The following is a 15,508-nucleotide window of genomic DNA, read 5'->3' as shown; positions in this document are numbered from 1 at the left end:
GTCATTGATGCTATTATAATTCATTACAGGTCACCTGAACCATCTGGGTGGTGAAGTGAATACAGCACTGGGGTCTTAAGTCAGGAAGACCTAAGTTCAAATTCACCCTCAGACTAACTGCATGACTCTGGGCAAGTCACTTAACTCTGTTTGCCTTATTTTCCTTATAGCAAGTCACTCCAGTATCTTTGAGAAGAAAACCCCAAATGAGGTCATGAAGATTTGGACACAATTGAAACCATGGAACAAGAAGATAGATCACTTAGTTATGGTTGCTATTCCAGTTAATATAGAAAACTGGAGCAACTCCTCTGTAATACATTAGGACAGAAATTTGGGTCCTTTAAAAAGGTTTATACAATAATTTGATAATATTCAATTCAACAACTAATTATGGGGCATTTCCCAAATTCTACTCAAGCTAATCTAGAATAAGAAAAGTCAATTGTAGCAGCCCTTAAAACCTAGCAGGTTCATAAAAGCAATCTTAAATATCAGAAAAGACAAATAAGCACTCTAAACATGGATATAGTGCAGAAGATCAAAGCAGAGAAAAGCAAAGTACAATGATTCATTCCAATATATCAATATTAGTGTTAATATAGTCTTAGCATCATGATCCACAAGTCATCTAGGTATATTTTGTAAAATCACCTAATTCTTCAAGTTGTAGTAATACATCTTAAAATTGTGAAACATATTGATATGTGCCTCTGTTTCCTGACAGATACTCAGTGGATCGACACACTGATATGGACAGAATATTCAATATCCACTCTGCAAATGGTTCGATCTTCACATTGAAACCCCTTGACCGAGAAGCATATCCATGGCACAACATTACCATAACTGCAACTGAAATTAGTAAGTTGAAGAGTAATCTATCCAAAGCTATTATGGTTTCACTGGCACACATCCATACTTTACAAGACTAGGCAATATGAAGTTGTGATTTTCTTTTTTCCATAATATCCATTTCTGAAAATATTTTTCTATTAATACTACATTGATTATAGGAAAAAAGTATATTTATTGATGGGGGTCATATAATAAGGCAGATTTAGGAGAACTGATGCAAAAGTACATAGACAGACACAAACAAGAGAATAGAGGACACAGACATACAGACATGGACTGAGGAAAAAAATATTCCAGTGAATTAAAAGAAGGCAAAAACAGAGAATTCAAGCTGTCTTTGGTGTCAAGAGGACTTAGGTTCAAGTCCTGGGTCATTACATTCTATTGTTAAGGCAAAGTCACTTAATTTCTCAAAGCACCAATTATCTAAGTCTATAAGTTACAAATATGTTCTATACCTGAATCAGTGGAGGGAGTTGTTTCTTCACTGGTAATTCCCTGTACCAATAAAATAATAGGCCTGTGCTCAGTCTCAGGGTAATGTACATACATATATAAATGCATATATGTGTATATATATATATGCATACATACCGTCATGTGTACATAAATTTTAAGGACTCTTCTTTGATCATGGCCTAGAGGAATAAATCAAACCATTTATCATGCTAAGATAATTAGTTAACAGGATTGTTAGCATATTCTAATTCATATTACCACATTTTTTTTATTCGGGTCTTGTAGGCATATTGAAACATTCATAAATGATTCAATCTAGAAAATGAAAAATTATAAAGTTACTTGGTGCTAGGTTAGAAATGGTACAAGTGACATCATTGTAATTTTGTAAATGAGACAGAAATTGTCTGTTTTTTTTTCATTCCAGATAACCCAAAGCAAAGTAGTCACATTCCTGTCTTCATCAGAATTTTAGATATAAATGACCATGCACCAGAATTTGCCAAATATTATGAAACCTTTGTTTGTGAAAATGCAAAACCTGGCCAGGTAAATATATACTCTCTCTATAAGAAAATTGTGCTTTCTTTCTCCCTCTCTCTCTCTCTCCATTTGCTTAGGTGGGCGAGCTTGAGAAGATTTCTTTTTGATACTCTTAGCCGAAACTTCTTTAACACACATTAATGTACTGCAATGTGAATGATTTGTTCTCCTTCCCCTATGCGACCTGCCTATTTTGTGTATGGGCTCACAGCTTCCACTGACTTCAAATAAAGCTCCTTGTTGATGATTTTGTTATAGATGCCTAGGGATATAAGCAGAGAAGAAAAAATATGATTTGCATTAATTTATGCAGCAAACATATAATGAAGATGATATAGATCCCAGACTATTTTGCATAGTCATTGTTATGCTGATGTTGAGTGGCACTCATCAAATTACTGAGATGAAATCCTTATTGAAGCCATCTGCAGTCTAAAAATATGAACTTTACCTACAATAAAGAAAATGATGGGTGATGATTCTTTTATTGATTGTTTTATCTGCTTCTTAGGAGCTCTGCCAGGAGAACTTGCATTGCCGTTATTTTAATGGTATGGGCTAATATTGACCATAAAAGAAATTTGCTATAGAAATATATGATTCTTAGTAATAGTTATAAAATTTTCTAGTGGAAAATTCATAAAATGTAAAGTAAAATGCAAATAGATAATAAATAATAATGTTTATGATCCAGATATATAATATTAAAGTCAATCTAACCAGTTGATAAATATGTCAAATGTATTAGCATTAAAATCATTTATAATCACTTAACAGAAAATTTTGTTAAAAGATTTTAAAATGTTACCATAATTTATATTAATGACTCAGTGACCCATATAAAACCATCGAGACATTGTACATGTGTATTCATGCACACTGAAACTCACCTACATGCTTCTATAACTTTTTTAGTCCCTCTGGAGAAGGAGCACATTTTGGTGTAAATGAAAGAATACATAGCCCCTATAAAAAACCCTCATGGTGAATCTCATTCCTTCATTCAAAAGAGGAGCTCTCTCAGTTTTACACTTTCAGAAGTTGTTGTGGTTTTTTTTTTCAGCTCCATTGAAAAGATGATTGCTAAAATGATAAGAAAAGCAAATTGCAAAAGGGATACTATGAATTCAATTATAAATGTATTTCAGTATAAACTTCAGTTACAGATCCCTGAACAATCATTTCAGGATGGTTAACATGACCTAATAGTTGCAATTTTTTTTAATCCATTGAAGAGACCCCTCTCAGCTAAGTGGATGAGACTTTAGGCTTCTTCTATAGAGGGATAGTGTCCAAGGTAAGATAAGAGTTTGCAAGTTTTGTCACACTTTGGACTTCTCAGATCACTTATGTTGTGTAGACATTGACAAGCTGGAAAGTATCTGAAGGAACATTAAAATGAAGGAACTTATGGTCAGGTTTTTTTGTTAAAGGGTCAAAGGAACTAAGGATACTTATTCTGGAGAAAAGAAGACTTTGGGTCTTCTTGGTGGTATCACCATCTTTAAGTATTTGAAGGGATGTTACATTGATGATAGAATAGACACACTCTGCTGAGTCCCACATAGCAGCATTAAGAGCAATAAGTGAATGTTGCTAAAAGTTTGATAAACTTTTCATTGATTCAGTTTGATTTAAATTTTATATAAGGGAAAATTCTTAACAATTATAGTAAACTAAACTTAAAATTACTATCTTGGGAAATAGTAGTTTGCTTCTAACTGAAATCTTCAAATACTGGATAAAAGATGACTTTTCAGATAAATTGTAGAGAATATTCTTGCTCAGTTATTGGCTAGGTTAAATAGGATGTGAAGTACCTTCCAACTCTGAGAATCTGCAATTCTATGATTTCTTGTGTAGATTTTTCTTGCTATTAGATCTGGCAATTAAGTGATCATGAGGATAGAGAAGTTTTACTTGAATGATGAGGTAAGAAGCCAGATGGTATACAGTTAAGAACAGAAGAAAGGAAGTGGCAGTATCTATTGCAGATAACTTTCTCCCTCTGCTTTTTATCTGTAGCTCTGTTTGTTTTCAATTCCATGTGATAAGGTGCCCCTGGCTGAGTACTCACTATCTAACTGTTCTAGGTAATCAAGTAGTTTAGCCACAAAAGGAGAGCTGGTTAGATGGTTAGGACAAATGAGGGTTTTTTGAGGTTTGGGGAAAACATGGACATGTTTGTAGGCAGTAGGGAAGCAGCTAGTAGATGTGGGGAGACTGAAAGTGAATGAAAAAGGAGTAGTATAATAGAGATGGCTATCTATTGGGGAAGACAGGATAGAATGGGATGACTTATACAAATAGAGGGGTTTACCTTGGTAAGGATAAAGGACACCTCTTCATTTGTGACAGATAAATATAAAGATAGCAGCAGAAGGTATCTGGAAAATGTGAGGTGAGGAAGAGGTGAGAAGAGGAAACTGTGAATTTTTTCATTGAAATATAAGGCGTTTTTCATTTGAGAGGGTGAAGGGAGTAGGAACTATGAAAGATTTGAAGAAAGACAAAATGCTTTGGAAAACCTTCTCTGGTAAGGGGGATAGTTAAGCTTGTCTGCACAATTTCATAAGTTTCTCCTCTTTAGTACTTTTCAAAGGAGTGGAAGTAAATTTAGTTTGAGTAAGACAACAAATACATTAAACTAATTTACTCTAAGATCTGTCAATCATGTTAGACAGCATGCTTAAGTTCCAAGGGTATTGTCAGTCTGTCAATTGATAAATATTTATTAAGTACCTACTAAATTCCAGGCACTGTGCAAAACTCTAGGAATACCAAAATTTAAAGAAAAAGAAAGAAAGAAAGATAAAAAGCCGAAAGACAGTCCCTGCCCTTCACATACTCAAAATCAAATGGAGGAGACAACATGCAAAGGCACTAGAATTGAGAAATTCCAAAATGCTTCCCAACTTTAATTGGGATTTGAAGGAAGCTAAGGAAATTAGGAGGAGAGATGAGGAGGGAGAACATTCCAAGCATGGGACCTAGCCAGTGAAAATGTTTGGAGATGGAGTGTTGGGTAGAAGGAGAGTACAAAGGCCAGGGTCGCTAGATAAAAGAAAATGTATGGGGGGATGTAAGGTGTAAGAAAGTAGACAGGGGAAAAGGGACATATGAAGGTAAATGAACATCAGATGATTTTATATTTGACACTTTAAAAGAAGTTTCTCTTGCTGTTTTGGGGAAGGGGGAGAGGAGGGAAGGAGAAAAATTTGAAACTAGAAATCTTATAAAAACAAATGTTGAAAACTATCTTTACATGTAACTGGAAAATAATAAAATACTGTTATGAAAAAAGGAGTTTTTTGTGAAGCCATATGCCATTGAACAGAATATCTAATAATGAATTTCTGTCCTTGTGACAAAATGAGTTATTTTTTTAGACAGTGTGGTGAAATATTTTGTGATAAGACATTCACTAAACTCAAATTTTAGTGTCTACTCATTTTTTTTTTCTACCATGGACATCTTGCCCTATTCAAAAGCCTTACTCCCTAAGTGACTTTAAATGTCCCCCAGCCCCCAAATGGAATTACACTATTTAATATAGGTATGCATGGAGCATGGGCTGGGTGTATGCATGTATGCCTAGCACAAGCAGAAACAATCATTAATTCTTAGCCTTAGTTCCATACTCCAGGCACATCCATGTTCTCTATCAATGATTGACCTACTTAATATGGCATTATATGGTATGATACCTGTACTTGATGCAGTCTTCTCTCTCTCTAATCATTACACCTAATTTCCTGCTTCACTCTTACCCCACCCAAATTCCAGATTAAGAAAAACCTCACTAGTAGAGCACACTACTCAGAATACTTCTGGTAAGACTAATGGTTTTAGACAGACTCTCAGAGAAAGGGAACTTTGAATATGTACTATGTCAGTTTCATTTAATGTTCAGTAACTACTTCTTCATATTGGTCAGAGTTCAGGGCAGCTCATTCAGGCAGAATTTATATTGAGAACTGAATTATATAATCAGACCCATTATAAAGTATTCTACTCATCTCAGTTATTTCACTCTACTTTTGAGTTCATATAAAGTATTGAGATCTATTAAAAATCAAATTCTCTTACTGATATGTCAGACTGTTGCACTTCTACTTGAGATATAACAGGATCTCAGGATGTAGGGAACACACTACCTAATTAATTTTAAAACCTACTGATATTTAAAATTAAGCTCAAATGTGTTACTTAAAATCTCAGTCACCATGAAATCTAATGAAAAATCTAGAACTCAACATTATTCTATATAATTTCCAAGGTCTAAAATTAATATGTCCAAGAATTGAGATATGCTATAATAAGATATTGAATTAACAGAAATTCATTTACCTAAATTATCGTGAGCCTCTCTTTTCTTATCTACAAAATGATGGCTTGGTACTAAGTTTTCTCTAGGGTAATCCTAAAATACTAAGAGTCTGGAAATGAATGTAAATCATCACACAAAACTCAAAATATGTCATACTTATTAGAAGTAGTAGTAGTAGTAATAACTGACACCTAATTTCTTAAAAGTTTGCTAAATACTTTACCTGCCTTTCCTTACTTCCTTCAGATGTCAATTAAATTCCCACCCTCTTCAAGAAGCCTTTCCTGATCTTGCTTAATGTTAGTGCTTTCCCTCTAATATTATCTTCAATTAATATTGTCTATATTGTGTCAGCACATAATTTTGTTCATGTTGTGTCCCCTATTAGTGGACACCTTGAAGGAAGGAAGATAAAATGAAAAAATATATATACACACATCTATACACACACATATATGTGTGGGTACATGAATAGATAGGTAGATGGATGGTTGGATATTTCTATGGAATCACAGAATTTAGCACAGTGCCTAGCACACAGTGTGTGATTAATTAAATGACTGTTGCGATAACTTATGCAGGGTTCCCCAAAAGCCTTAGTGTAGTTTTAAATTTAAAACTATGCTAACTTCATAAAAGTTCTGGCTTAAAACTACACTAAGAGTTTTGGGAAACCCTTTATAATATCATTTTATCACCAAGTATTTCAAGGAATGGTCTCCATATAAAATAACTAAAAACATATTTTAGTTTATTTTTATAAAGAATTTATACTGGATTAAGAATATGAATATTTTATCAAAATAACATGCATATTGACACGTCTTATTTGTTAGTTCTTCTATTTTTTCTGTCATATGTTTAATTTCAAGTCAACAGTTGCACTTGTTACAGACTTTAATAATGTTTATTGATATACTCTCTACTAATTAGATAAGTATTTTTTTTCCTCAGAGGTTTAAGAAATGTGAAAGAACTAAGCAAAGGGTCATCAAATACTTGATTATTGATTCATTAAAAATAAACATTGAGTTTCATACACATTAAAAATCTAATAAAATACTGCCTTAGTTGCTAAAGAAATGTTCACTGATTTCATGATCGGTGATATCATTATGAGTGTCTATTAAGAGATAAAAGAAAGATTACTTTTAAAAAGCATAAACTTTGCATTTCTACTATGGCCAACTTCCCAGGAACATATCCTGAGAAGCTGAAGAAAAATATGCCACTGATAGGAAGCTAGAATAAATATATAGAATAAATGAGAAATATTCAACTGAATTTTTGAATAACAGGGGAGGTTTCATATATTCTAGCTAAGTGCCTTGAGGGATTGGGAATTCATTATATGCTGGCATCATTTCAGAAAGTAGTCATTTTAAATGTCTGTCATATAACCAGTTGGTTTTTATATCAGTAATCAGTGATTATAATGTACTTGGTTAATATCTGTATTATGATAATGCATTGGGACCAGATTAACATGAGCAATTGGTAACAATATATTTCTACTTATTTTTTTTTGCTTTGTTTTTTCCTTCCTCTGTTCAGGATGTAGAATGTAAAGAGCATGCAGGCCAGGACACTGAGTATAGTGGCTAGTAAGGGAGTTTAGCTGAGTCTTCCCTTTGTATTAGAACCATAAATTTTTAGGATTTGATGGGGATCCTTCAGGCAATTCTGTCTAACCGGAAGTATATATCACTTCTAAAATATTTCCAACAAAGTGGTCAGCTAACCTCAAGTTGATTTTTTTCTTGTATTAAGGAACTCACTCCCTTTTTTAGTCCTCTCTTCCTACTGTGGACATTTCTATAATGCCCCGAGTTATTCCCATTCCATTTTGAGTAGGTTTCACCTCTTTATTTTGAAATAGCTCAACCTATTCATTGTAATTTTCCAGTACTGAGATGCATTCCAATAATTCTTAATTTTACCTTCCTTTTTTTTTTTTTTTGGCAGGGAAAGGGGGGTTAAGTGACTTGCCCAGGGTCATACAGCTAGTAAGTGTCAAGTGTCTGAGGCCGGATTTGAACTCAGGTACTCCTGAATCCAGGGCCGGTGCTTTATCCACTTCACCACCTAGCTGCCCCCGATTTTACCTTCCTTTTAAAAAAGATACATCTGCCTCCTTATGCTAATATTGTACATATTATCTAGTTATTGGCAGTATTTCATGCTTTTAGATAACTAAATCCACCAATATAGTCTTTGTTTTTCCATAATTTTCTGCTATGAATTATTTAAACTGATATTATTCTTCCTATTCTACATTCTACATCTTCACCACTATTATTTCATCTTGATTTATAATGTATTAATCTCTCTCTTCTCATTTTCTCTTAATCAGATTATAGCCAATATTTCAAGATAATGTTTTTCCCTACCTTTACGAGAATGCTGGAACCCTGGCCAAGAATACATAATTGTTGTGCCATAGCATGGTTCACAAAGCCAAGATCATTGCCAGCTAACTTCTATTCCATCTCTTAAGTGGCACTATATTATACTTTTTTTTTCACCTTAAATTCCTAACTTCATTTGACAACAGAGATGAAAAACAATTGTTGTCTCACAATTCATTCAGTTTTCTGTCCCAAATTTCATGATCTTACAACAATCCAGATACTTTTGTTAGTATTTCCCATGGAAATCATTGAAATAGTAGTCATATTGTGCTTTACACATCTATGGAGTTTCTGTTAATCCTAAAATGCTATTATGGGTAGATAACTCTTGTTTTATTGGTATGTTTTGCCACTCTTCTCACCAAGCTACCATTATAGGAACACTATCTTCTATTATCTTCATGGATACCAGTCCTGGGGCCAGTAACACATATAAATATAATATACATATACATATGCATACATATATATATATATACAAATATATATATACCCCTTAATTTTTTCCCTTGGTGTTATCTCTTGATAGCCCTTCTTTATTCTTTTATAACCCATGTGAAGCTGTTTGGTCCCATAACAGTGAAGATCATTGTGAGAAGAACCTCATACCTAGCCCGAAATGCTTCAAGACCCTTTTACTTTTCAACTACTTTCACTCATTTCTTCTGGTTTTGGTCCTTCTCTGATGCTTTAGTATATTCATCTTTGTTTACTTCTTTTGAGCTTTTTTTTTATTCTACTGGAACTTTTCTTCCAAATTGCTCAAAATACTTAAGACATTTTCCAGAACTTTCATCTTCTTCTCTGAAAGTGAAATTAATTTATACTTTGTAAAGACATATTGGTGAGGTTTCGTTGACAGAAAAACAATTTTTGCAGTCTGATCATTAGAACATTTTCCTTGTATACCTCAGGTTTATTTCCCACTGTGTGTGGAGAGAAATATGTAAGCACTCAGTAAACAAAATGAATCCTCATTAGAGTCTGAAATGAAAGAAACAATCATTGCTTGTAATAGAGTATAACCTATGGCTTTTATGAAAATTTGGATAAACTGCATACATACAAATGTGATTAGTTTGGAGAGCTGTCTTACAACTCTTCTGTAACTTTAAGATAAGACGTTCAATAGAATAGTTAAACAAAATATCATAAAAGCTGAAAGCTTTGGAACTCTGAAATTGACCTAAAATCCCAAGGTGATACATGGCTTTTCCCAAATGGATGTTCCAGAGAAACCTCTTTACAAGCTAACGTTGTAAAAATGAATTGGTATAAATAATCTGGATATCTAAATAGATGAGACCATATAGACTGTATAGTAGTTCTATATAGATGTTTGATAAGTTAGTCATCACATAAAATCATAGAATTCAAGAGCTGGAAAATATCATGTGGGTATCTTCTTATTGATGTCTTTCATTTTTAAAGAGGGACATGACATTAGGATGTGAAAAATGACTTACAATGAATTGGATTTAAGTAAGGGAGGACTGCTAGGCTTATTCTCAACCACAGAGTCATTTGGGTCCAATGGCAAGATATACATCAGGACAACTGGACATGACCCTGAATGTTTGGAGGCAATCAGGGTTAAGTAACTCACCCAGGGTTTCTGAGGTCAGATTTGAACTCAGGTCCTCCTGACTCCAGGGTCAGTGCTCTATCCACTATATATCCACTATATATTCAGGGCCAGTGCTCTATCCTTTAACCATTTACAAAATGAAAATATCACCCTTAGTAAATTATACCACTTACTTTGTTTACTTGTCCTCCCCATATTCCTGAGCACTATGAGTGTCAGTCATGGAATCTCGTTGACTTCAACTATTATATACATAAACTTTGTATGCATAAGCTCTGTTATACCCACACTACTATTTGGTAAATCTTCAATGTGACTCTATTCAGATTCCTATTTCATTCCAACAGCAATGATTATTATTTTTAATAACTAGTATTACAATCATTTTTATTTTCAATTTCCCTCCCACATTCCTGTGTCCTATACATAGAGTAAAAGACTTAGGCTTTTACTTTACTAAGAAGATTTTAAAAACCTGGTAGAGTTCTCTTTATTCCCCCTTTTTACTCCTAAACACATCTCATTTTCATCATCCATCTTTCCTCTTTTCTCCATCTCAGAGGAAGAGTGATAGATCATCTCCCTAAAGATAACATCTCTGACTATATTTTTTTATTCAGTTCTTATCCAACTTCTCCAGGATCATGGGCCTGCAGTTATACCATCTTTCTCATTTATCTTCAGTCTCTCCTTTTCCATCTTCCTGCAAATATGGCCAGGTCTCCCTAGTAAACAATAACAACAACAACAACAACAACAACAACAACAACAACAACAACAATATCAACTTTTTTTCCCACTAGCTTCTTGTCTTCTGTATGATCTCTTAAAGTTGTCATCCCCTAAGGTCCTGTGCTCTGCTCCTCTCCCCATATCTTTTCAAGCTCTCTTTGCAATCTTATTTACTTCTATATTATCAATTATCACTATTTTTTACCTCTATCCCAATCTCTAGACCTATATATAAATTACTGCTTGAAGTCTCAATCTCTATATCCATTCTTAGGAAATTCATTTAAAAGCCTTTTGTTTGATCTTTTACTATTAAAGAAACTATTAAATGGTAAAAGGTATATATTGAACATATTATTTTTCTTTTGACAGTTTAATGTTTTTTAAAAAAATGTAATTCAATAATGGGTTAAAAGCATTGGGAATATCTTTAAATGACTCTAAAATTGATATGATTTAATAAAGCATTTTCCAGCAAACAAACCAATTTAAATTTCCTTCTAATGACAATGTGATTGTTATTATTCCAGTTGATTCAGACAATCAGTGTCATGGACAAAGATGACCCTCCTCGGGGACACAAGTTCTTCTTTGAACCAGTACCAGAATTTCCTCTTAATCCAAACTTCACAATTGTAGATAATAAAGGTATACATGAGTCTTACTCATCAAATTCACTTGTTAGTTACCTCTCTGAGATACTAAATAGCTTATTATATTTTATTCTTACTCTTTCTTATAGATAACACAGCTGGCATCCTGACTCGAAAGGATGGGTATAGCCGCCATAAAATGAGTACTTATCTCTTACCAATTTTAATATTTGACAATGATTATCCAATCCAAAGTAGCACTGGAACACTAACTATCCGTGTGTGTGCCTGTGATAACCAAGGAAATATGCAGTCCTGCAATGCAGAGGCCTTGATCCTTTCAGCTGGTCTGAGTACAGGGGCTCTCATCGCTATTCTCCTATGCATTCTCATTCTGCTTAGTAAGTGACTCTGTAAATAAATATTCCTTCCACTTTCAAAATATCCACTTCTCTTATTATCAGCCACTACTTCTGGAAAACACTTATAGGTGGGGAATGCACAATGCCATTTTAATTTTCATATTCTCTTAATAAGACCTATACATTCACATTAGTTGACTACTTCTTAATTATGCTGAAAAGAATATATAGACTCTGATGGTATTTGTAAATAATGACAAATTAAGAATAAATCTGCTAAAAATATTTAGTGTTTAATAGGCAAATGCAGGGAAATTTCTGCAGTGTTCATACTAATTACAAGGAACATCTCAATAGGTTAAAACCAATTTGTTATATAAAGGTGTAATACTTTAATTAAAAAAAAAATAAAGATAGCATTTTTTTCTGAATTGTCACCATGACCATGTCAAGGCTTATATATATATATTTTCTCAAATAAGTGTGGGTTTCACAAAAAAAAAAAGTTGTATTTGAGTGTGTCCTAACAGGACAACCATTTGATTCAATTAAACAGTTGTTCCACTGTCAAACAATTCCAAAACATTCATTTTCTTAGCTGTTCAGCCAGAAATCCTTATGCTGAGGGCAGTGAGGCCAGCCAAATTTATTTTCAAATGCTATTCCAAGCTGGCTGCTTTTCACTGAAAACCTTCACAAGCTACCTGGATGACTTCCCATTGGCCAGGAACTCTTGCAAGAGTTCAGTGGATGCCTGGGGGAAATAGCTGAGAAATAATTTGTGCAATTAACATGATCCAAATATATATTTTTAAAAAATTCTTGGAGGGGGAGGAAAGGCCAAATTATGCCAACAACCAATACACAAATAAATGTAACCTGCTATCAGGATGTGACTGTTCACATACATTAAAAAAATATTTTTATGTCTTCAAGATGTTTCATTTGTGCTTATAATTGTGCTGGCAACTACCACTAAATTTATCTCACTTCCTTTATCCATAAGCAATATTATTTTAACCAGTTTATTTCTTACAATTATACAAAGTATTACCTATGTGTAATCCATTGTACATTTCTCTATATATCAGTAAAACAGTGGTATACAGAAGTACTGCCAGTTTCCACTAAATCTCTTGCATTTCGATAATTTCTCCTTACCATCTGCACAAAAGAAAATGGAATGTTTCTATTTTATCCAGCTATAAAAACCTGGAAAAGTGTAAAGTTTCTTCTTTTCACTTTCTCACTATTCTTTCTAGATACTGTTTATCTCTAGCTCTTTATTCTATTCAAATTAAATCCCATTTTAGAACATTAGTTATATGCAAAGCACAAATTCTTCAGAAAAGTATACTAAAAAGATATTTTTTAACTTGCTTTTGTCTTTCCTCATGAGAATAAAGATGGCTGCAATGTTTGTATTCCCGAAACCATCTTTTGAAAGTTATAGTGCTAGGCAGTGATATCTCCCCAACCCCCAAGCATACAATTCAATTGAAATAAAACAAACAAAAAGAGATCATTCCCAAATGATAGCTGTGTTTGGAATTTAGGGGGGAGCTATGAGGTTTGAAGGAATGATTAGACAATTCTGAGCAGATTTTAAAAATAGAAATCCACAGAATATTTTTGGAATGATATCAATGAGGGTAAAGTAAAATGACACTGAATTATATTTAGTTAAAAAAACTGCGGGGTGGGGGGCAGCTAGGTGGCACAGTGGATAAAGCACTGGCCCTGGATTAAGGAGGACCTGAATTCCAATAGAATCTCAGGTACTTGACACTTAACTAGGTGTGTGACTCTTGTCAAGTCACTTAACACTCATTGCCCGGGGGGAGGGGGAGGGAGGAAAAGAAAATGGAGTAAAAACCTACTAGTTAAGTATAGAGTATATCTAAAATTTTAATATTATATGTAAAAGCTTTGGATTGCCATGAGTCATTGTGCCATATCACATGGTTGTATTTCAGAGAAATATCTGTTTATAAATGGTTTATCAAGTTCTGCCTGCTTTCTGAAGAGTTTTGCTTTTTGTTTTGTTTTGTTTTTTTAAGCCACACACATATATAATGCTTAACATCACAAGCTCTTCCTTTAAATTTGGGAAGATCAGTAAGCCCTAAGATACTAAGAAAATGCAAGGTGCAGAATGACTTTCCATAGCTCTTTCCTCAATGGGTCAAGGCTGTATAATTTGTAGTCAGGCTTACACAAAACTCCAGGCCTGAACAGAAAAGGGACAAATATTACTACAAGTTATCGTTATATAAAATATGGTAATTGATCATAGCCCAATGTAAATGTGCAGTATGATTTTGAATAATGTATCCACTTCACCTGGATTCATCATTTCCACTAATTGAGACCCAGATAGTTTTCCCTAGTCTCAACATTCTTTGATATCAAAACTTCTTTTATCTGACAATTTTATCCAACTAAGATCCCCACAATATGCCTTACTCCCAGTCATTAAAATTTATCTATTTTTTTCATTTTTTTTCTCAGTTCTAGTTGTGCTATTTACTGCACTCAAGAGGCAGAGGAAAAAGGAACCCTTGATCATTTCAAAAGATGATGTTCGAGACAACATTGTTACTTATAATGATGAAGGGGGTGGGGAAGAAGACACCCAAGCTTTTGACATTGGGACACTCCGGAATCCAGAAGCCAGAGAAGACAGTAAACTCCGAAGGGATGTAATACCAGAAACTATTTTTCAGATAAGGAGGACTACTCCATTGTGGGAAAACATTGATGTACAAGACTTTATTCACAGAAGATTGAAAGAGAATGATTCAGACCCAAGTGCTCCACCTTATGATTCTCTAGCAACATATGCTTATGAAGGGAATGATTCCATAGCAGATTCCCTCAGCTCTTTGGAATCTCTTACTGTAGATGGTAACCAGGATTATGATTATCTCAGTGACTGGGGTCCTCGATTTAAAAAACTTGCAGATATGTATGGGGGAGATGATAGTGATCGAGACTGATAAGAGTTACCAGTGACTTACTGGGTCAGTATTAATGAAAATAATGTCTTTATTACTAAATTAAGTGGCCTGCATTCTCTTACTTAGGGGAAAATACAAAATCAAACATACAAACGAAACATAAGTGTTGTCTTAGTAAGGGTTTGCTTAATCAATTTGTCCACGTGAATGAATATGAATGGTATAGCTATAAGAAATTTTCACATTCTCTGCCTAAAAATCTTGAAAGGAAGATGCATCACATCAGTATTGAAGAGACCTTTAAAAGGCTTTTTGTGCCTTTTCAAAGAGAAGTAAACTAATTTTTTTTTATCTTGCTTATGATCACATTTATTATATGGGACATTGTGCAACTACTTTGTAAACTAATATGAAAAAAATCTAAATAACTATTACTGCCATATTTACTGAGTTGAAGAAGTCTTTGTGTTGATTCATTCATGATATTTTTATAAATGTATATTTATATTTTTGTATTTTTATGAAATAAACTAGTATTTATAAAAATTGAATACTTTTGACTTCTTTTCTAAAGATTTTTTTAAATCTCCCCCATTAGAATTATGAAATCATAGAATCTTTAGCATGTGAAGAATTTTACAGTTAACCACATCTAACCCCTAAACTGATCAT

At 33.6% G+C, this 15,508-nt stretch overlaps 1 protein-coding gene across 1 annotated transcript in view; it reads left to right on the top strand.

Annotated features, from left to right (window-relative positions):
• CDH9 (cadherin 9) overlaps positions 1-15,296 on the top strand; it is a 228,550-nt gene extending 213,254 nt beyond the window's left edge. Inside the window, exons 8-12 of the mRNA XM_043972884.1 lie at positions 728-864; positions 1,745-1,866; positions 11,452-11,569; positions 11,664-11,915; positions 14,388-15,296. Coding sequence (XP_043828819.1) covers positions 728-864; positions 1,745-1,866; positions 11,452-11,569; positions 11,664-11,915; positions 14,388-14,875 — 1,117 coding nt within the window. The 3' untranslated portion in view covers positions 14,876-15,296. The remainder of the gene's footprint in view (positions 1-727; positions 865-1,744; positions 1,867-11,451; positions 11,570-11,663; positions 11,916-14,387) is intronic.
• The last annotated feature ends 212 nt before the right edge of the window (positions 15,297-15,508 follow it).

The sequence above is a fragment of the Dromiciops gliroides genome, chromosome 1 (assembly GCF_019393635.1).
Source record: "Dromiciops gliroides isolate mDroGli1 chromosome 1, mDroGli1.pri, whole genome shotgun sequence".
In the NCBI taxonomy this organism is placed as follows: domain Eukaryota; kingdom Metazoa; phylum Chordata; class Mammalia; order Microbiotheria; family Microbiotheriidae; genus Dromiciops; species Dromiciops gliroides.
This window is presented reverse-complemented; position numbering and strand designations above follow the sequence as displayed.